Source organism: Cucurbita pepo, chromosome 20, assembly GCF_057944985.1.
Source record: "Cucurbita pepo subsp. pepo isolate OVF chromosome 20, ASM5794498v1, whole genome shotgun sequence".
Lineage (NCBI taxonomy): Eukaryota > Viridiplantae > Streptophyta > Magnoliopsida > Cucurbitales > Cucurbitaceae > Cucurbita > Cucurbita pepo.
In genome coordinates, this window is record NC_141817.1 from 11,231,862 (window position 1) to 11,254,530 (window position 22,669).

The 22,669-nt window shown below is 42.6% G+C and overlaps 1 protein-coding gene and 1 long non-coding RNA gene across 2 annotated transcripts; one reads left to right on the forward strand and one right to left on the reverse strand.

Annotated features, from left to right (window-relative positions):
• Nucleotides 1-13,849: 13,849 nt before the first annotated feature.
• LOC147786561 (uncharacterized) lies at nucleotides 13,850-14,532 on the reverse strand. Its single transcript, XR_015414740.1, has 2 exons — nucleotides 14,354-14,532; nucleotides 13,850-14,227 (listed from the first exon to the last, which is right to left on the reverse strand). It is a non-coding gene; the product is annotated as an uncharacterized LOC147786561 (long non-coding RNA).
• A 6,919-nt stretch (nucleotides 14,533-21,451) lies between these two features.
• Nucleotides 21,452-22,075, forward strand: LOC147786562 (uncharacterized). Its single transcript, XM_087120509.1, has one exon. It carries the CDS (start codon nucleotides 21,452-21,454, stop codon nucleotides 22,073-22,075), a length of 624 nt encoding a protein of 207 aa, XP_086976635.1.
• The last annotated feature ends 594 nt before the right edge of the window (nucleotides 22,076-22,669 follow it).

Here is a 22,669-nt window from a genome sequence, read left to right on the forward strand (position 1 = left end):
ACAGGCTAGGTTGGACCCCACCACACGAATGGTTTTGGAGTCACTCTAGACAACGATGCAAACAATGTTGGCCACACAACAGGCCACATTGTTAGCTACGCAACAAGTCGCAACAATGGCCATGTTGGATTTCGATAATCAGCCAGGGAAATCCCTTCTTCTCGGTGAGAGGAAATCTTCGACAAGAGGTTGTTGGAAGAAAAATAAAATGCGTAAAAATAACAAAGAGAGAGAAAGGCTGAAATTTTGACTGCGCTTAAAATCAGTTTGTTTGATATTCTAAATAGATTTTCTATTTAAATATACATTATCATAAAAATGGCTGGAGGGTGGCCAACTAAATCTGTGCCACTCCCTACAAAATTTCCGTCTAAAACTTTGGTGATCCATTTGACATGTTTTTTTTAAATGGTCAAATGGAGGTATTCTGAAATCGTGTTAATCTAAATAAGGAAAAATGAAAAATTCAGGTTTTATCTAACAATCTCCTCCTAAAACCTGTGGTATATCTACCTTATTTTGTTTGAACTCCGATTTGAGCCCTATGGCTCGGTGTCTACCCTCTAGACTCCACGTCTTGTTTGGCCGCCTCTTCTTCGAGTTGGCGCGCTGCCAGTCCAGGTGGTTCACCTCTTCCTAATAGGTCTTCCATCTTTCGGTACCTGGCCGAGAGGTTGACTGGTTGTTCGGTGTCCCTGGCGTCATGTCCTCCAGACTCCACGTCTTTTCCTGCCGCCTCTTCTTTGAGTTGGCGCGCCGCCAGTCCAGGTGGTTCACCTCTTTCTAATAGGTCTTCCATCTTCCGGTACCTGGCCGAGAGGTTGACTGGTTGCTCTATCTCCAGCTTTAGGAAGTAAAGGCAGTTTGTCGTGCACCGAACTTGCGTGAGCAACCGTCGTCGATCATCGTAGATCCTAAGTAGCCCGCACTTGATGGAAATGTGGCAGCCGGCCTTATCGAGCTGACCCAGGCTCACAATATTAGCCTTGAGTCTCGGGATGAAGTAGACGCCGGTCAGCTTGTGATGATTGCCTCCCTTGTCGACGAACAGGATGGTGCCGTGCCCTTAAATCTCGACGACGGAGCCGTCGCCAAATTTCACCGTCCCTCGAATCCCCGAGTCAAGCTCGGAGAACGCAGACTTGGCCCCAGTCATATGGTTTGTTGCCCTCGTGTCGAGGACCCATCGCCGGTGCTCTTGCTGCTCACCTCTTTCTCTGATTTGAGCGAACATTCGCTCCTCCTTCAGTTGAATTGGCTCCCCAGCCGGTGCCGCCTTTGTTATGCACAATTGGAACTCTTCCTCGGGTTCGACGCTCACCGGAGCAGTTATGCCGTTGTCGATTACCTCTGTGGATTTGAGGAGCTCTTCTTCAGGTTCGACGCTCACCGGAGCAGTTATGCTGTCGTCGATTACCTCTATAGATTTTGGGAGCTCTTCCTCGGGTTCAACGCTCACCGGAGCAGTTATGTCGTCGTCGATTACCTCTGTGCATTTGGGGAGCTCTTCATCGGGAGTACGGACGTCAGGTAGGACTGATGCAGTCACCATGAAAAGGGCCAGCTCATCTTCGTGTTCGACGCTCACCGGAGCAGTTATGCCGTCGTCGATTACCTCTATGGATTTTGGGAGCTCTTCCTCGGGTTCAACGCTCACTAGAGCAGTTATGTCGTCGTCGATTACCTCTGTGGATTTGGGGAGCTCTTCCTTGGGAGTAGGGACGTCAGGTAGGACTGATGCAGTCACCATGAAAAGGGCCGGCTCATCTTCGGGTTCGACGCTCACCGGAGCAATTATGCCGTCGTCGATTACCTCTATGGATTTTGGGAGCTCTTCCTCGGGTTCAACGCTCACCGGAGCAGTTATGTCGTCGTCGATTACCTCTGTGGATTTGGGGAGCTCTTCCTCGGGAGTAGGGACGTCAGGTAGGACTGATGCAGTCACTATGAAAAGGGCCGGCTCATCCTCCTCGGATTGAGCCACATGGGCCTTCTCGGCCGTCTCCTTGTTCTTGAGCTTGCTCCAGCAATTCTTGCTCACGTGACCTCTCTTCCCACAGTACGAGCACTGGATTGGCCCGTCATCAGTCGACTCCTCCTTCTATTGATCCGCCTCAGTGAGGAGTAGACGACTTGCGGTGATGCTATTGGCGAGCCCCGTGATCCGCATTGAAAAATCATCGACGGATTTGCTGTCCTTCAAGTGGATCTTTGAGAGCTCCTTCCGCAGCTGCTCGATGTTGGATTCCCGCACTCACTGTACACCGACCCAAAGGGATTTGATTCCCTCTCAAGCCGATTGCGCGGTGCGCTTCGTGGAGAGAGATGCCAGCATCTCTGGGGACACAGATCGTAATATGGCGGCGAACGCCAGCCGATCCTCCCAACACTCAATCATTTCTCCTTCCTCTGGCTCGACAGCGTGCCATAACCCTTGCGCCTATAGGTTGACGCGCATCAACAAGGTCCACTCGTTATAGTTGGACCTTGTCAATATCGGATACTGAACGACGGCGGTCGTTGTCTCCCTGACCACTCGCTCAACGACACCTCGACGCCGTCATCATGACGTCAGCCTCTTCGTCGTGGTGGTGAAGGAGATGTCGGCACTTGGCGGCGGCGTGGAGGAGTGAGCAAGCCTGCTCGAGATGGACCCCACGATGTGCTTATTTTCGCACTTTGCATTTTCTTCCACTCAAACCTGAGACCTGTGTGTTGTTAGGTCGACACTCTAACCACTTAAGCTATTCAACTTGATTGTTGATAGGATGGCTCCTCCGCAATGATATACACCGATGGCTTCAACCTGGCTCTAATACCACTTGTTGGATTTTGATAATCAGCCAGGGAAATCCCTTCTTTTCGGTGAGAGGAAATCTTTGACAAGAGGTTGTTGAAAGAAAAATAAAATGCGTAAAAATAACAAAGAGAGAAAGGCTGAAATTTTGACTGCACTTACAATCAGGTTGTTTGATATTCTAAACAGATTTCCTATTTAAATATAAATTATCCTAAAAATGGCTGGAGGGTGGCCAACTAAATCTGTGCCACTCCCTACAAAATTTCCGTCTAAAACTTTGGTGATCCATTCGACGTGTTTGTCAAATGGTCAAATGGAGGTATTATGAAATCGTGTGAATCTAAATAAGGAAAAATGAAAAACTCAGGTTTTATCTAACAGACCATGCAACCAGCCAATGCGACGGCCACGCAACCGGTTGATGCGGCGGTCACACAACCGGCCAAAAACCCACAACCGGAAAGACTTCAGACAGTATGACCACTGTCCATTCGTCAGTTCAAAGCAAGATCCCACAGCAGCTCAGATGTGGATCGCAACCTTGGAAACGCCCATTGAATCAATGAGATGCCCTGATGACCATAAAGTAGCTTGCACGGCATATGTACTGCAAAGAGACACAAAAGTGTGGTGGGCGGATAATAAACAGAATATCAACTAGAGAGAGGGGATCACAACGTGGGAAACCTTTAAGGAAGCCTTCCTGAAATACTACTATCAAAAGGAAACCCGTTTAAAGAAACAGCAAGAATTTAACCATCTGACCCAAGACGAACGCACGATGGATTAGTATGATCAGAAATCCATGAGATTAAGAAGGTTCGCACCGTCACTAGCAGACACTTAAGAGAAATAGACAGAGAAATTTGTGTTGGGGTTGAACCCGAAGGCCCGCCGTATGTTGGAGGCATTTAACCCGAAAGCTTACGAAGAGGCCCTGAGGACGGCCAAGGCTCTAGAGGAACCTCCAGAGGAGAAAATTTCGGAGCCAACGGTTGTCGTAGGAAAGAAATGCCCTGTCAAGGACGGACCCACGGAATTCCAACTGCCACTCCAGAGACCTTGACATTAGAACAGGCAACCTACTCCACCCCCAGTAGCCCGATACCAAGTACCGAAAAAAATTCTGTGCCGCGACTATGGAAAAGAACATCATGGCAAATGTATGGTAGGCTCCGGTGTGTTTTATAGGTGTGGTCGTGCAGGTCACTTGGCTAGAGCTTGCTCTGCAAGGGACACGGGAAATCCAAGGTAACCCCTTAGAGGTTTGGTCATTCGAGAACCCACCATGCAAACCCACGCACAGACCAGGTGTTGGGTTTTATGTCCTAAAACTCATAGTTCGTAAACAAAAACATATTCTGTTTATAGTATGATTACTTGAACTATATGTAGAGACATAAGAGTGGATCAAGTTCAAGTATATAGTCAAAATGATCTATTGTACATGGATAAGGCTGAGTACCTTATTTTGGGGACACTATGGATGCAGCCCACTTTTGTATATGATATAAACAATGTGATCACTAAATTGTACATGTGGGGACATGTGAGTGGGGGCGTCCTATGCAATAAGTATTGCATAAGATCGGACCATGAAGAAAATCACTCTCACTTTATAATGTCATTAAATGTTGAGACTGATTTTTTTTTCATTCGATGACCTAGGTAACTCGATCTTAATCCTGAGCTAACTATGAACTCTTGATTATACGAAATTATCCTTAGATTTGCATGGGTAAGTGTGGCCCGAGTTCACCGACTCAATAAGCTTCCCATGTCAGGGGTAAGACTGGGTGAATAGCTGGAGACATAGGGTGTAAGATGGAATTCACTCCTACCCGTTTTAGGGATAGTAGAGAGGTTGTTCTCTTAAGTATTGACTCCAAGTCTCGGACAAGGGGCCCCACCCTCTCATTGGCCCAAGAGGGATTCGATTTGGTGGTTGTTCCACAAACAAATTATTCATTAGAGGATTAGTGGCACTTAAGGAACAAAAAGTAACTTTAGGGGTAAAACTGTAAATTGACCGAGCTCTAGTTACAAACAATCTGTGAAGGATCGACTTACTAATCATGGTTTTATCAAATGGACAGAAATATATCTATAGTAAGGGGAGTGCAACTACTAGGCTATAGTGGAGTGTTCTAGTAGTTAACGAATGTTGCTAAACAAGGTTAACGAGTTTAGCCGGTTAATCTCGGATTGTTGGAGCCCATGATCTGTAGGTTCATTAGATCCCTCTACTAGCTCATATCGGACTAAACCTTAGAACAGTATGACGAGTGAGTTCGAAGTGTTTGAATGCAAATTAGGGAATACATGTTAAATATATACGATATAGTTAACCGCATTTTGATTTAATTATGAATTGAACAAAAATGAGAGAATTGGGGATATTTAAATAAGATTTAAATATTTTAATTATAATAGTGATTCATAATCAATATGGGCCGGAATTGATTGGGATTGACATTTTATTGTAAATATTGATTAAATTGTTTAATTAATCATTTAATATTATTTTGATTTGAAATTAACTATTTAAATTAATTGTTGAATTAAAATGGAGAAAGTCAAAAGGTTGACTTCACCTAATGGAAAAATTCATGTTTGAGTTAGTGGAATATTGAGTGTGGTTTAACCAAACTTGCATGTTTGCCACATAATACCACAAATTTGAGTGGAATTTTGAGTGTCAAAATTTGGTTAACTCAAACTTGCATGCCACATAATCCCACAAATTTGAATGGAATTTTGAGTGTCAAAATTTGGTAATCTCAAATTTGCATGAACATCCAAATATGACTCTATAAATAGAGTGATCAAGGTACATGGAAATTTTTCTTGAAAAACTTTGAGAAAATCTCTCAAAACTCTCTCTTTACATATACTAAATTCCTATCAAGTTTCATCACTCACCGGATTCCACAATCCCGTTCTAAGGCCGAAGAATAATAGGGAAGACACTAGAGGTGGTTCGAAACCGTTCGTGAGGAAAAAGGAATTTGAACTATAAAAGGTTAGTATTCAAACTCATTGAGTTTTAATGCTTTTGAACATGCTAGCTAATTTACTATAATTGATGTACTTAGAGTGCCTAAGATCCAAATTGCTTCCGCACGTGTTATAGTAACACCATCACCACGGCATATGCAAGGACCAGTAAAGAGGCGGGAACGTCTGGCACCGTGGTGACAAGTATGCTGTAGCAATTTAGATTTTTCAATTTTTCCTTATATTGTTAAGATTTTTATTTTTATTTCCATATATGACAGATATTATATTGTTGCAATTATTTCCGTCGGAAAATATGCATGATTTCCAATAAGGAAGTTATTACCTTAATGGAAATGTTATGAAATCCTTATATTCCTATATTCCACCCTTCTCTTTCCTTGAAAATGACTTTTGCTCTCTAAACTTGTTTCTGTTTTCGAGGGTGTCTGAGAGTACATAAAAATCGAGAGTGTTACCTGGGAAAACGTGTGGGTTGGTTCGCTGGGTGGTTTTCTTGTTCGGCGAGTTCTCGAAATCGATTGCGTTGCTGTTTTGGAGGAAGAGTTGAGTGGAAGTTAGTGTCGACGTCGGAATCGCTGCGTTGAAGAAGGCAAACCGTCGGAAGCGAAGGAGGAGGAGGCCACGTAACCATCGTCAGAAACGGAGGAGATTGTGTCATCGGCGGTGGCGACACATCGAATTAGGGTTTTCGTGAGGGTTCGAGTGAAGGAGACGCATAGTCGGGTCGGGTTTCGGCCTCTAAACCAACCCACGAATGAACGCGGGCCCTATGCATTTCAGCACAACACGGACGGGTGCATGCAGCCTCGGTCTCGGCTCCACACGCGTGCTCTCAGCTCGGCTTGACATGTACTGTTAGGATCGCACAACAACGCACACGCTCGATCTAGATGATCACAAAGAGAAGGATAGAGAGAATTGCAAGGAGAACTCTGGCTAAAAGGATTTTTTATTGATGACTTCAGGCATGTACAACAAGAGAGTACAGAGAATAGAAAAGTACATTTCAAAGCTTTACTAGACGGGATATATATATGGTTCAGTCTACTAAATATAGCTTTACCAGATTTAACCATCTACTATATATAGCTATGTACCATATATAGCTTTACTGGATATAGCTTCACCATATATGGCTTTACCAAATATAGCTTTACCGGATATAGCCATTGACCAAGCTATAAATACAGGGAGCAGACTCCATAACTCAACAATTCTCCCACTTGGAGACTGATCCTACACCATACCAATTAGGGCTTTGCATAGCTTTAATTTTCCAACATCAACACATTTTGTCAACATGTCTGCTGGATTCTTTGCACCCTCTATCTTCTCCAAACACATATCGCCTTCTTCCACTAACCTGCGAGTGAAATGGTACCGTCTTCTAATGTGTTTTGTCCTTGAATGATAGACTGGGTTTTTCACCAACTGTATGGCACTCTGACTATCTGTATAAAGGATCTTCTTGCACTGCTTCCGGCCTAATTCTTCTAGATAGTCTGTCATCCATATCATCTCCTTTCCAGCTTCAGCTATGGCCACGTACTCAGCTTCAGTAGATGAAAGAGCAACGCATTTCTGAAGCTTGAACATCCAACTCACTGCTGTTCCATCTATAGTGTAGATATACCCAGATGTGCTCTTGCTGGAGTCTACATCTCCACTCAGATCAGCATCCACAAAACCTTGCAGAACTACTTTGCCATTGCCATAACAAAGTGTAGTATTGGATGTACCTCTCAGATATCTCAGAAGCCACTTCACAGCTTCCCAATGTTCCTTCCCTGGATTTGCCATGTACTTGCTAACAACTCCCACTGCATGTGTTATGTCAGGTCTAGTGCAGACCATAGCATACATCAAACTCCCAACTGCAGAAGCGTACGGAACTGATGCCATGTGCTCACGTTCCTCAACTGTCTTGGGAGATTGCCCCTTTGACAATTTAATATGATTTGCCAAGGGGGTAGTCCTGGGTTTAGCGTTATTCATCTTGAATTTGGACAACACCTTCTCAATGTACTGCTCTTGGGATAGATTTAATGTGCCAGCAGATCTATCTCGAGAAATCCTCATCCCAAGGATCTGCTTCGCTGCACCTAAATCTTTCATCTCAAATACTGAAGACAAGCTTGCCTTCAGGTGGTTTATCTCCCTCATACTTGATCCAGCAATTAGTATATCATCCACATACAGGAGTAGAAACACATAAGAATCAGTGTATTTCTTGAGATAGCAACACTGATCCTTTTCACTTCTGTGGAAACCACTCTTGCTCATGAAGGAGTCAAACTTCTTGTACCATTGTCTCGGTGCTTGTTTCAGTCCATACAAGCTCTTATTGAGCTTACATACCATGTGCTCCTTGCTTGGAGCTGCAAATCCTTCGGGTTGTTGCATATAGATCTCCTCATCTAGATCTCCATGTAAAAATGCCATTTTTACATCCATTTGCTCAAGGTGCAAATTCTCCGATGCAACAATACTCAGTAGAATTCGGATAGTAGTTAATTTCACAACTGGAGAAAAGATCTCAGCATAATCAATGCCTTTTCTTTGTGAATATCCTTTAACTACTAACCGAGCCTTAAACCTCCTTCTGCCATCTGGTTCAACCTTGATTTTGAACACCCATTTGTTCAACAGAGCTCTCTTTCCTGTAGGCAACTCAGTCAGCACCCACGTATTATTCCTTTCAAGTGAGCTCATCTCATCATCCATGGCTTGCTCCCACTTAGTTGAATCTTCCACTTGTAGGGCCTCATCAAAGGACTCTGGTTCTCCTTCGTCAGTCAGCAACAGATAGTGTAATGAGGTTGAATATCTGTCTGGTGCTCTGGTAGTTCTAGATGATCTTCTCAACACCTGCTCAGGTGCAACTTGCTCCACGTCTGGTTCTTCAGCAATAGGATCAGCCACGTCTGGTTCTTCAGCAATAGGATCAGGAGTTTCTTGAGCTTCTGTTGTACCATCACTGTGTGAATTTTCTTGCCACTCAAATTCAACTCCCACTTGCTTCGTAGTCTCAGAGTTTATCTTCTCTCTGTCCTTGTACATGACATTTTCATCAAAGGTCACATCACAGTGTCTTAGGATCTTCATATTTTTCTCATCCCAAAACCTATACCCGAACATGTCAGAGCCATAGCCTATGAAGTAGCATTTCACAGCCTTAGCATCAAGCTTATCTCTCTTCTCTGGATCAACATGAACATACGCAGTACAGCCAAAGGTTCTCAAGTGAGAGTACTTGAGTTCTTTTCCTGTCCATACTTCTTCGGGCAATTTGAACTTCAAGGGTACTGACGGCCCTCTATTAATCAAATATGCTGCTGTGTTCACAGCATCAGCCCAGAATGTCTTTGGCAATCCAGAATGAATCCTCATGCTTCTTGCTCGCTCATTCAAGGTTCTGTTCATCCTTTCTGCAATACCATTTTGTCTTGCCTTACCGGGAATTGTTCTTATTAATCTAATTCCCTCAGCTGCACAAAATGTTATAAACTCTGATTTGTTGTACTCTCCTCCATTGTCAGACCTCAGGCATTTGATCTTCAAGCCGGTCTGATTTTCAACTTCAGCTTTCCACTTCTTGAAGGTGGTAAACACATCTGACTTGTGTTTCAGAAAGTAAACCCATACCTTCCTGCTGAAGTCATCGATGAAGGTGACGTAGTACCTTGATCCACCAAGTGATGAAACTGGAGATGGTCCCCAGACGTCTGTATGGACCATTTCCAACCGCACTTTCTTCGGTTCTCTGGCAGCCTTTGTGAAACTAACTCGTTTCTGTTTGCCCATAACGCAGCTCTCACAAAGACCCATATCAACAGATTTTAAGCCTTCTAAAGCTCCTTTCGCAGTCAGCATCTTCATTCCTTTGACGCTCATATGTCCAAGTCTATTGTGCCATAGACTTGAATTGGAAGCACTCTCAGCAGCAGCAGTCATGTTTATACACTCTGCAGTAGTGTATAAGGTTCCGGATTTTGTGCCACGCGCAACAACCATGGCGCCCTTCACAATCTTCCAGGAACTCTTTCCAAACTCTGCTGCATAGCCTGTGCTATCCAACTGACCAATAGAGATCAGGTTCTTCTTGAGACCAGGAATGTATCTGACATCTTGTAATGTCCATTGATTTCCTGCTGGAGTTTGTATGGAGACATCTCCCTTTCCTTCAATCTCCAGAGTTTTATTGTCGGCAAGATACACCTTCCCGAAATTTCCTGATTTGAAATTTCGAAACAATTCCTTACTTGGAGACGAATGGAACGATGCACCTGAATCCAAAATCCAGGATTCAGCTGGGCTATCCACACTAAGGATTAAAACGTCCTCAGCATCTTCTGTTGTGTATATAGAATCATCATCATCTTCAGATTTATGATTCTGCTTCTTCTTTAGCTTTGTACAATCTGTCCGAAAGTGTCCTTTTCCCCCACAGCTCCAACACGTTACGTTGGGTTTTGTTTGGAGATTTTCCCCGGTTCTTTGATTTTGAACGCCCATGTTTGTTTGAGCTCTTTGATTTGCTTCTTCCCCTTCGATCAACACTGAGAGCATTGCCTGATGAATCTCCAATTTCCCGTTTGCGAATACTTTCGCTGAGAACTACATCTCAAATTTCATCAAACTTCAGTTTATCAGATCCTCGGGAACTGCTGATTGCGGCAACAACAGTATCCCATGACTCGGGTAAGGATGACATCAAAATCAACGCTTTAATTTCATCTTCGAAATTAATTTCCACCGAACCCAGTTGACTTATGATCATATTGAATTCATTTATATGATCCGCAACACGTCCACCTTCAGACATCTGTAGATTGAACAATCTACGCATCAAATACACCTTATTCATAGCCGACGGTTTTTCATACATATTTGACAGCGCCTTCATCAGATCTGACGTTGTCTTCTCCTTGATGATGTTAAACGCCATGTTTTTGGATAGCGTCAACCGGATCATCCCTAAGGCTTGTCGATCCTTGAGCTTCCGCTGTTCCGTGGTCATGGTATCCGGCTTCACCCCCAACAGAGGTTCGTGAAGATCTTTCTGGTACAGATAATCTTCAATCTGCATCTTCCAGAAACCGAAATCGGATCCATCGAACTTCTCAATTCCAATCTTTGAACTTTCCATCTTCACAGATCGTGGTGAATTTTGCCTTGCTCTGATACCAGTTGTTAGGATCGCACAACAACGCACACGCTCGATCTAGATGATCACAAAGAGAAGGATAGAGAGAATTGCAAGGAGAACTCTGGCTAAAAGGATTTTTTATTGATGACTTCAGGCATGTACAATAAGAGAGTACAGAGAATAGAAAAGTACATTTCAAAGCTTTACTAGACGGGATATATATATGGTTCAGTCTACTAAATATAGCTTTACCAGATTTAACCATCTACTATATATAGCTATGTACCATATATAGCTTTACCGGATATAGCTTCACCATATATGGCTTTACCAAATATAGCTTTACCGGATATAGCCATTGACCAAGCTATAAATACAGGGAGCAGACTCCATAACTCAACATGTACAACGGCTGGGCTCCATTAAATCCCGTGGCTCGTCTTGACGGCTTAGTTGGTCGAATCAGCAACTCGGCTTATCGGCTCGATATCACTATAATATATCGATTACAAGATTTTCGGCCCTTCCGAAGCTGTTACTGCCCTTAGTTTTACCATCTAAGGTTAGTATGGTTCCTAACCATCAAAGAAAGATTGTGTTGGGAGTTTATTTTGATAAATAGCATGAGATTTTGCTAGGGTATGTTATGAAAGGTTCCTAAGTTTTTATGTCGTTATTATAGGACATATTTAACCGTTGGAATTAGCTTGTTGTGAGTGACTTCGGCCAAGGCCATCACGGTAAGTGACTTACTGTTGAAGTTTTCTTACTGCGTGTTGTATGATGATGTGTGCCATGTGGCCCCCTGCATGCACCATATTTTATGTGATATGACTATATGATGTATGAATTATGTGACTGTTTCCGCTATGAAATGTTATGGATTATGTTGACTGTTGACTGTTTACGCTATGAAAAGTTATGGATGATGTTGACTGTTATGCTGTGAGAATATTGTTGATCTTCTCGTATCATATGCCATGAAAGTGTTGATCGATGCCATGAATATATGTAGTATTATCGAGTCATGTCATGAGATGCTTATGCAACTAGAGTGTATTTTCATGTTATGTAATATGCCATGTAATGTAAGTCATGTGAGATGCCATGTAATGTAAGAAACGTATATGCGATGTTAGCAATGCTTTTGTAATGCCATGTTAGGTATGTTAAGGGACCTCATGCACTTATGTATGTCACTTGCATCGGGATAATTCCCCTTTATGTTACGAAAGAATGAATTACGATATTTATGTTTGTCATGATATCATGCAGGCCCTTTTCTATTCTGTGGTGTCCGACAACGTGTAACACGTTGTGCCCAACCAAGCCATGCCGAGGGGGTATGTATACGAGCCCACCTGGTGGGTCCATGTACGAGTACATGGGCCGTGTGTGAAGGAGTACCACACATCCAACCCTACCCAGAATAGAAAAGCGCCCAAGGTCATGTAAAGTTTATGAAAAGTAAGGTCCCGCTCATATGTTGCATGTGTTTGCATTTCTAACCCCAACAGTGGGGTGACTTACTGATTTCATAAAATACTAAGCCACGTGCTACCTACATTTTTTAGTCAAAGGCAAGGCGCCAATGTACGGTTGACGAGCTGAGGACACCATGGAAGTGGACGAGGGGCATTTTTAGTAGTTTATGTTTATTTGACTTATTTAAGTTAAAGCATTGAACATTGTTTTATTTAGATTTGTTTTGACTTCAGTTACAAAAGGTTTTATTTTCGGAGATATGTTTGTTTGGATTTTTGGATCTTTATGAAAGACTTTATTGATGAGCTTCCGTGAGTTATGTATGCATGGGTGACGTCACTAATTAGGTTTCAAAAACTAGGGGCGTTACAGTTGGTATCAGAGCTCTAGGTTATAGGCTTTGTAAACTGGCTTACAATGTAGGCGCTTTGTAAACTGGCTTACAATGTAGGCTTAACGTACTTCCATGGTCCTCCAGCAAATGCTCCGTCAGGTATGCCTTTTTAAAAATTAAAGTTTCTTAGTTAAATGATGCATGTAATAGTGAATATGTATTTTGTAATGAATGATATGATGTACATGTGTTTTATGTTGGCATGATTTATGATATGTTATGTACTATCAGATGGTTATGTTAATGCTATAGTTGTATGTACGAGTGATTTGCATAATTATGAATGTTTATAGAATCTATTAGATGAGTATGTGACTTAGTAGTTAGTGCACTATTTGGATGCCACCTAGAACTTAAGGAGGAGATCGTAGGGGACGACCCCCGCTTAGGGGTAGAGGAAGGGGTGGAAGGGGACGTAGTTGGGGACGTGAGGGTTCTATAAATAAGCCTCTTTCGTCACCAGCGACACCTCATGCCACACCAAACCCTAAAACTGCCCTAGTAGAGGCAGACGATCCAACTGTGCATAGATGTGGCTGAGATCCATTGAAACTGTATTTGGGTTGTATGGGTTCGTTTCTGTAACTCGATAACCAGCACTGAAAACCATCTTTACATTGGATGGTTTGGTGTTTTGATGATCCCTTGGTGTTTTGATGATCCCTTGGTGTTTTGATGATCCCTAACTTATTGACCGCAACTTCTGTATTTATTAATTATCTTTCTAGCATAGTTTAAGTAATTTATTAATTATCTTTCTAGCATAGTTTAAGTAATTTATTAATTATCTTCCTAGCATAGTTTAAGTAATTTATTAATTATCTTCCTAGCATAGTTTTAAGTAATTTATTAATTATCTTCCTAGCATAGTTTTAAGTAATTTATTAATTATCTTCCTAGCATAGTTTAAGTAATTTATTAATTATCTTCCTAGCATAGTTTAAGTTGTATTTTTAATAGGTTATTGATAGATTTTTGGTCGCAGATCTGTACTTAGATATGTGATAAAATAGAGTATATAATCATTGTGTTTTTTGTTTACACAATAATCTATATATGATTTATGATAGGGGTATGAATGAAACAGACCCACACCGCCACTTCGGCTCATCGGCGAATAAGTAACATATAAGAGCATAGATGCTCGGGGGGCATGCCTTTCCGATCAGGGCATGTAGAGCTTGTTCCCACATTTGCATCTCCAGACTTCTGGGAAATCATCACCGACGCCTGGAGGTCCCGGCGTCACCGACACAAGAACCGTAGTGCAGGGCGTGCAACTCCCACACTTTGAGGCGCAGTTTGGTGGCGACGATCCCGGCCCAGCCAATCCTCTTCTTGGCAAGGTCAACTCCTGATCTTCATGATTAGCGATGGGCTGGCATAGTATAATGCATTAAATTTTTTTAGTTAGAACACTAGATTTGGGTGCAAAAATAGAATAGGTATATACGAGGAAGGTGATGAATCATCCATTATAATATTGGAACTAAAATAAATTTACCTGAGTATGTGCATGGCTGGATTCAGCATATGAGCAGCGCCTAGTGTTGTCCGAGGACAATATGAAGATAATGAAAAACAAGAAGAAGATGGGTTTAGGTTCATTGGTTCGGTTGAACTTCATCCTTCTTCCTATGTTTTCCAAATCAAGAAATAATACCAGAGCGCTTATGCTGACAATACAAGAAAAATGTGTTTTTATAGCGTTTGAATATTGCAGTTTTTGTTTTTGAAAATATGCTATAAAAAGGAAGTAAATTTTAGAAAAGCTTTTTATAGCATTTGAGTATTACATTTTTTAAAATATGCTATAAAAAGGAAGGAAATTTTTAGGAAAGGACATTTTTCCCTATTATTTATCTTTTATTTTAAATTTTTTATTCCATTGGTTTTCTCTCCCTTTCTTATTTGGTTCTCTTTTCTCCTTTCTTCCATCCCTTCCTTTTTCTTTCCCCTTTTCCATGCTCCACCTAGTTTACATGTTATATGTGATGACATGATGTCTAATTATTTACGTATAGAAATGATCATGTTATTAATATTTGGTAATTTTATTTTTTTTTCTTGCACAAAAATTATATGCTTCTACCACAATCTAAGAAAAAAATGTATTAAGCTTTCTTTATGCATTGTATCTGGATTGATGTTCTAAGTAGTCAATAACAAATTGTTCTAATGTTTACTATGGTTTAGGTGGGATGACAAAAAAAATGTGTTATATTAATAGTCTGAATTTTTTTATGACTTCGCAAACCATTCTTTTTACTTGCAAATACTCGTTAGGAAGTGCATGTGGAACACATATTCATGTATCAATCAACGGGAAAATATTTTGTTAATGTTTTTTAACCATGTGTTTAGTAATGTTTTTATAAATTGCATGACACATGGATAATTTTTAAAGGGAATGATTGATGGCCAATGGTCTTTCTAAACCCTACAACCATACTATGAAGAGAGCAGGTTGTGTCCCTCATGTTGCGACAAAAAAATTGGCGATCCCCAAGTGGTGCTCATTCGACCACGTGTGTAACGGATAAAAAAAATCCACGAAAAAAAACATCGACTTGGGAAACCTGTTTCCGACTTGTTTGGCACCGTTTTGACCCTCTCGAACTTGATTTCGACCCCGTTTAAGGTGAAATAAATCATTTTAAGGCCGTATTTCACAAATTCATGTTGTCGAATGATCCAATAGGAACCAACCACCAACGGAAGCGTAGGACGTATACGAGGAGCGAGGAGCTTACGTTTATATTTTAGGGAGTACTTCGGCTAAGGCCTACCAAGTAAGTGCCTCACCCGTCGTAGGTTATGCGTTGTATGTTGTATGTTGGCACGTGCCTGTGGATTCGCACGTGTCATTAATTTGTATGCTAGACTGTTATACTCGATTAAGTACGCTTGCGAAATGTGAATGTATGTTGTTTAGTATGATGTGATGTGCTATGCTTATGACGTTTATGATGTGTCTAGATGATTCTGGCATGAATGGTACTATAATTTTGAATGTAAACAGCATGTAATATATGACATGAAATCACGATAAATTACATGAAATATAACCCCGTTAGGATTATGTATGATACGTAGACTGAAAAATGAGAAATGACATATTAAGCATGGAAGATGATAGCGGGGTTATATTCATTAATGATAAAAGTAGAAATATTGGGGACTTCATGCATTATGTGTGCTCATGCATTGGGGGGATACCCCTATTCCATCACGAGGGTACGGGCATGTACACCCAATGGCAGGGGTACGATCGTTATGTTTTGCATAGCGTTGCCGTGACGGTTACTAGTTCTAACAGGTGTCCAGCCTAAGGAGCTCCCAGAGTATGCTCGCCCGACAAAGAAAGTGCCTAGCGGTGTGCGAACCGACTGGAGAGCCAGTACTTGCACGTATGGGCTGTATGTAGAGTATATGGTATACGTCCAAATTACCCGTTAGGACAGCACCGTATGAAGATAGATTTAAAGATAGGTCCCATCATCGCATTTGCATGTGATTGTTGCATAACCCCAATAGGGAGTCACTTACTGAGTATTCGAGAAATACTCAAGCCTCGTTCTACCACATTTTAAGATAAAGGCAAGGCACCCATGTGAGACCAACGGCAGCATCGCACATCCCGGGATCGTGGCACATGCATAGGATAGTTGTTTTCCATTCGTAATATAGGCTAGTATATGTTGAATTTCATCTAAATTCATAGTATAGGTTGAATTCCCATTTACATCATTAGTATAGGTTAATATAGGTTGAATTGTAATCGCATTAATAAATCATAGGTTAGTATAGAACCTTTATTTCAGAGTTGTTTTCCCTTTCTTTCCCTTGTATTCGTTATTCATGAGGTAATAAAAGACAAACTTATGTCGCAGTTATGATAAGAGCCCATTTAAAGTAAATTCCGCGTTTCAAGTATAGTAATAACCTTAGATTAAATAAGTAAATATGTAGCGTCGTTACAGTTGGTATCAGAGCCCTTGGGTATAAATCTTATAGATTAGCTGTCACGACCCAATATTTTACAACAAGACACAAATGCACAAAGTGATTTAAATATGAAATAAAGAAAATCCTTAAATTCGAATAAAGTTTTTGGACGACAAACAACAGATGTCAAAAGAATGCAAATAAAAAAATAAAGACTAGACTGACACCTTGAGACAACCTGTTCCTCTGCGACAATCCCCATCTCCATCACGCCCACCCTTGACCAACGCCTCGCGCTCCTGAAAAAAAAAAAAAAAAGGGAAAACATAGCAAGGATGAGTATAAAAATTATACTGAGTAAGCCACCTACTTGTAGGCTCTCTTCGTGTCTTAATTTAACAGATTCCCACGGTTTCCTAATTCGGTTCTAGGAAATCTGGTTCTAATCTTAGTCCCTTGGAGCTTGCCCCTTGGGTTTCACCGGTTCATCGTCCTTTCATTAAACACCTAGAGGTTCCTTATGCCAAGCTAATATGGTCAGTATCTCTCTATGAAGTGCTACCTCTACATGGCTATCTAGGACTACATGGTACCTAGCCTAGGGGTGTGCTGAATACCCCTACGCCCATATAGTCCCCCCTATGGGGGGCGCGGCCCAACCCGTTCCCATGCAGCTAATGGGCTGTGCGACGTGGGGACACATTTCCCATGGGAAATGGCTAAGAGCTGTAAGGACTGATCAGGGATCCTTGGTCCTCCCACGAAGCTATAGATACCGTTCTCACGCTAGCAATCTATGAACACTCTAAGGTACTTTCTTGCCGTGGTAAACCGCTAAGTTCCTAGGGGAAAATTAAGTCGGGCTGGAGCGATACATCGCTCCTAACAGTAATTTCCTAAGCTTATGATAGAAATGAGCCCTAGCAATTAACAGAGTGTAAATGCAACCTTCTTCTAACATCATAGTATGTAATTCATGCAAACTAGGCATACTAGCTCAACGGGGCGATGACCTCCATCAAGTACCCAGAGCACGAAGTTTGCGCTCAATGGGGCGAATTCGTCCATCAAGCACCCAGAACACAGCATACACAATTCTAACATAAATTAAACGCATGCATACATACGGTGGAAGTTTAAAGCATACAACAACACTCATGTAATTCACCCAATACAATCATAACAATTAATCTGACTAATAATTTACATGGAGAGCTAATCTGAAGCAAAACTACTAACATGCATGCAATCCAAGTGAATCCTACAAGTATTTGTTCCTAAATACCGGGTGGTGACTTACCTGGTTGACGCGTGCCTTTTTGTTAGCATTTCTTTGCCCGTGAGGTGTCCAAAAATACTGATTTCTTTATATTAGGTCCCTATTCACGTAAAAACAGTATTAGAACTCGAACCAGGACAAAAATTGGGCAAACAAAGAGCAACTGGGTCAAAACGGCCGTTTGATGCGCGCTCACGCACCAGCAGTGCGCTAGGAGTGCGAGGGCCACGCGAGCGGGAAGGCACCAGTCGCAGGCCGTACGCGCGCCTACAACGCGCGGCAGCTTTTGCGCAATGGCGGGTCGGCCGGTCCTTTTTTTTTTTTTTCTTTTCTTCTTTCTTCTCTGTCCTTTGAAAAATCCGTAACACAGTCCCGTTTTCTGATTTTCATATCTTTCGATCCGTAGATCAGATCGATATGGTTTCTTCAGTAAAGTTCTAGATCGTGTTACAGGCTACGCCCTAGTATTTTTTTTTTGTTGTAATTTTTGCTTAACTACCGAACGAGTTAAGAACGTCGGAAGTTCGCTCACCGTTCTCGGACGATTCTTGAATCTCTGCCTTCGGGTTGAGGTGACGGCCAAACTTCTTCACAGATCGTGCGTATAGTTGTTCTTAGGTGAATATTTCAGCATTTTAGGATCGATTCACATAGGAAAAACTCAGATCTGAGAAATGTCGTTCAGAACCTTACCTCGCGAAATGTTCTTGGGTCTTGACGGAGCGTAGGCCTCGCTAACCTCTCAATCCTTGTACAAGTCTCGTCTGAAGATGGATTTCGACGGTGGTCCGTTAACCTTCACGGCTGACTGCTCTCCAATTTCTCTCTAACTTTAGGGCTGGAGGGGCAAAATGACTTTTTTGACCCTCAGTTGACTTAGCCCCCCCCCCCCCCCCCCCTCCTTTTTTTTTTTTTGGCGTTACAAACTCTCCCCTCCTTAGGAACTTTCGTCCCCGAAAGTCGCTATCTCTTGGAAGAGTTCGGGATAAGCTTTTGTAAGGCCCACGTTTTTGGCCCATGATCCAATAACAAAATCAGGCTTATAAACAAAAAAAATAAAAATAAATAAATAAGCCTAGGGTTCTATAGGCAGGAAACGATTAGCCAGCTGCCACCCCCTCCTCTTTTCTTTTTTTTCACTTTTCTTCCTTCAGCCACTACCAACCAGCCGCCACCCTTCCTTCTCCTTTTTTTTTTTTTTTTTTTTTTCACTTTTCTTCCCTCAGCCACTGCCACCCAACGGTCCGATCTCACAGCCGATTGTTCCCACACCGCTCCGCGCCTCTTCCCATATCAGAAAACATCTGCCCAGCACCCACGTCGCAGCCGCGAGGGAACGATATTGTCGTTGCCAAAACCGACCTCAAGAGGGTTAGACGTAGCAGAGGTTCAACGCCTACGTAGGAGGAAGGCTCAGTTCGAGGGGACTCAGATAGTCGTTGATTAGGAAAGGCCAAGAAAGCAGCTCCTCAAGTAAGGGACATGCCTGTTGAAAATAAACGTTTTGTTTTTTTGAAAATGGGTCGCACAGAATCTTCTATGGGCTAGGTGCTGTGTAATCCGTTTTGCCGAGAATAATATGCTCATTGTCTGTAATTGTATGTAACCTGTTTGACATGCATCCTGATTGCCATGTAATCTGATTGTCGTATATTCTGATTGTCATATAATCTGATTGTTGCGTAACCTGATGGTTGGGTAATCTGTTTATGGTGGGGTATGGTTAGGTTGTGTAATCTCGATAGGTGTAACAAGATTTGTTGGGTAATTAGATTGTTGGGCGATCAGATTTGTTGGGCAATCGGATTGTTTGTGTAATCGAATGGTTGTGTAATCGAATGGTTGTGAAATCGGATGGTTGAGTAATCGGATTGTCGCGTAATAGGGTTAGGTCGGGTAGTCTGATGATAGGTGTCAACTGTCGTCATAATGTGCTTGTAGGCAGCCATGAAATTACATTGGATATCCTGGATGATTTTTTTTCTGTGCGCTTGTCAATCAAAATTAATGGATAATGCATGTTGCTTAATATATGAATATAAATTGTCGAGTATTGATATTTTGATAGACTATCGGGTGTGATTTTATGTACTTGTCAGTCATGCAATAGTGTATAATACACGTTGTAAGAGGAAAATTTTATGAGGTAATTAATTGTGGATTAGGAACGAAACAAGCAAAAGGATGTCTAGCCAAGTAACAAATTGGGGAGGTAAACGTGTTCGAAGCGGGCCGGCGAGGGTACAAGAGAACCCATCTTTGGAGGCCCCACTTCAAGAACAGTTAGTAAATGCGAACAAAATCCGGGGATAGGAGTTCCCCCATCTGGTCCACCGAGAGCAAACATTGATACTCCGGAAGTACCTAATATGACTGTGATGATGGGGATGATGCAATCCATGGCACAGACAAATGGGCAATTGGCCCAACTGATCCCGACCTTAGGGCCAAGTGCCAGGCAGACAACCCATCACAACCGGGGAGACATTGACGCATCAGAAGAAAGCGGGTTTTTTCAGGCTTTCAAACGTCGGGACCCCGAAGTATTCGAGGGAAAATCCAAGGACCTTGTCGTAGCGGAATTATTGTTGTCGGCGATTGATGAAATTCTTCGACGCATGAAGTGTCCGGACGAGCATAGACTGAGCTGTGTGACTTATTTGTTATGCGAAGATGCTAAACTGTGGTGGCAATCAGCCTCCCGGGCGATTGCTGCAGACGAGGATGACATCACCTAGACGCTGTTTAGAACAGTGTTTCGCTAAAAATACTTCAAACCAATATAAGAAGCAACGCGAATTCCTAAGCATAGAGAAGGGAGACAGGTCACTAGAGAAGTATGAGCGAGAGTTCACCCGTCTGTCCCGTTTCGCCCCATTAATGGTCTCAACGAAAGAGTTGAAAGTAGAATGTTTTGTTATGGGTTTGCGGCCCGATGTCCGGGGGGCAGTGTCAGCTCACGTTCCACCTGACTACGTAACGGCACTCCAACTGGCTGAGACACTCGATGTTAAGGAATATCCAACAGAGGACACCCAAACCCACTTAAACACGTCAGTTGACCAGAAGAGAAAGAGAGAGCAAACATCACCTACCTCCTCAAAGGTATCTTGGCACCAGGCCAAGACAAATTTAAACCAAGAGCGCAGGTAACCAAAGGCTTGCCCACAGAACACGCCACGTGACAGACCACATTGCTCGAACTGTGGGAGACGTCACCCAGGACAGTGCAGGTTTAAGAAAATGGTATGTTTCAACTGTCACCAAGAAGGCCACGTTGTCGCACACTGCACCCAAGGGAGAGCAACTAGTACCAATAGACCACTTGGTAACCAACCGACCTCAAACCTGAGGCCAGCTCCGCAACAGGGGCGAATGTATGCTACCACTCCTCAGGAGGCAGAAAACTCCAACACTGCAGTCACAGGTACGCTCTCTATTCTTGGGTACTATGCACGGGTCTTATTTGATTCAGGGTCAACCCACTCTTTTATCTCCACTAATCTTGTAAAACACGCAAGAGTAGAAGTTGAACCGCTAGGGTACGAGTTGTTTGTGGGTACCCCAGCAGGGGTAAGTATGGAAGCCTTCGAGAGGGTAAAGGATTTTCAGTTGTGTGTGTCAAACCACACGATGGATGTGACGCTGATAGTCCTAGATATGGCCAATTTTGACGTCATCTTAGGGATGGAGTGGTTAGCTAAAAACCATGCATCCATCGATTGCTTCAACAAGGAAGTGGTGTTCAAACCTCCTGGTCAGCCAAGCTTCAAGTTCAAGGGGACCAGGGAGGGAACGGTCTCGAGGATAGTCTCGGCATTAAAGGTAAGGAAGATGTTATCTCAGGGTGCTTGGGGGATATTAGCTCATGTGGTGGAATTAGGGCGAACTGAGGCGAGCATTAACTCAGTGCCAGTAGGGAGAGAATTCGTGGACGTGTTCCCAGAAGATCCCAAGCCTACCCCCAGAGCGGGAGATGGAATTCGAAATTGTACTTGAGCCAGGAACAACCCCTATATCAAGAGCCCCGTACAGAATGGCCCCTACTGAACTGAAAGAACTAAAGTTGCAGCTTCAAGAGTTACTAAGCAAAGACTTTATACGACCAAGTGTGTCCCCTTGGGGAGCCCCAGTGATATTTGTGAAGAAGAAGGACGGCTCTATGCGCTTATGCATGGACTGTCGGGAACTTAACAAAGTGACAATTAAAAATAAGTATCCGTTACCCCGAATTGATGACCTATTCGACCAGTTGCAAGGAGCAGTTGTGTTCTCAAAGATTGACTTACGGTCAGGCTACCATCAGTTGAGGATTAAGGAGAATGATATCTCAAAGACAGCCTTTCGCACAAGGTATGGACATTACGAGTTTAGGGTAATGTCGTTTGGCTTGACCAACGCTCTAGCAGAATTTATGGGGTTGATGAACAAAGTGTTCAAAGAGTTCTTAGACAACTTCGTGATCGTCTAAATCGACGATATCCTTGTGTATTCCAAGACTAGGGAACAACACGAGGAACATCTTCGGAAAGTGCTGACCACTCTGAGAACGAACCAGTTGTTTGCAAAGTTCTCCAAGTGTGAATTCTGGGC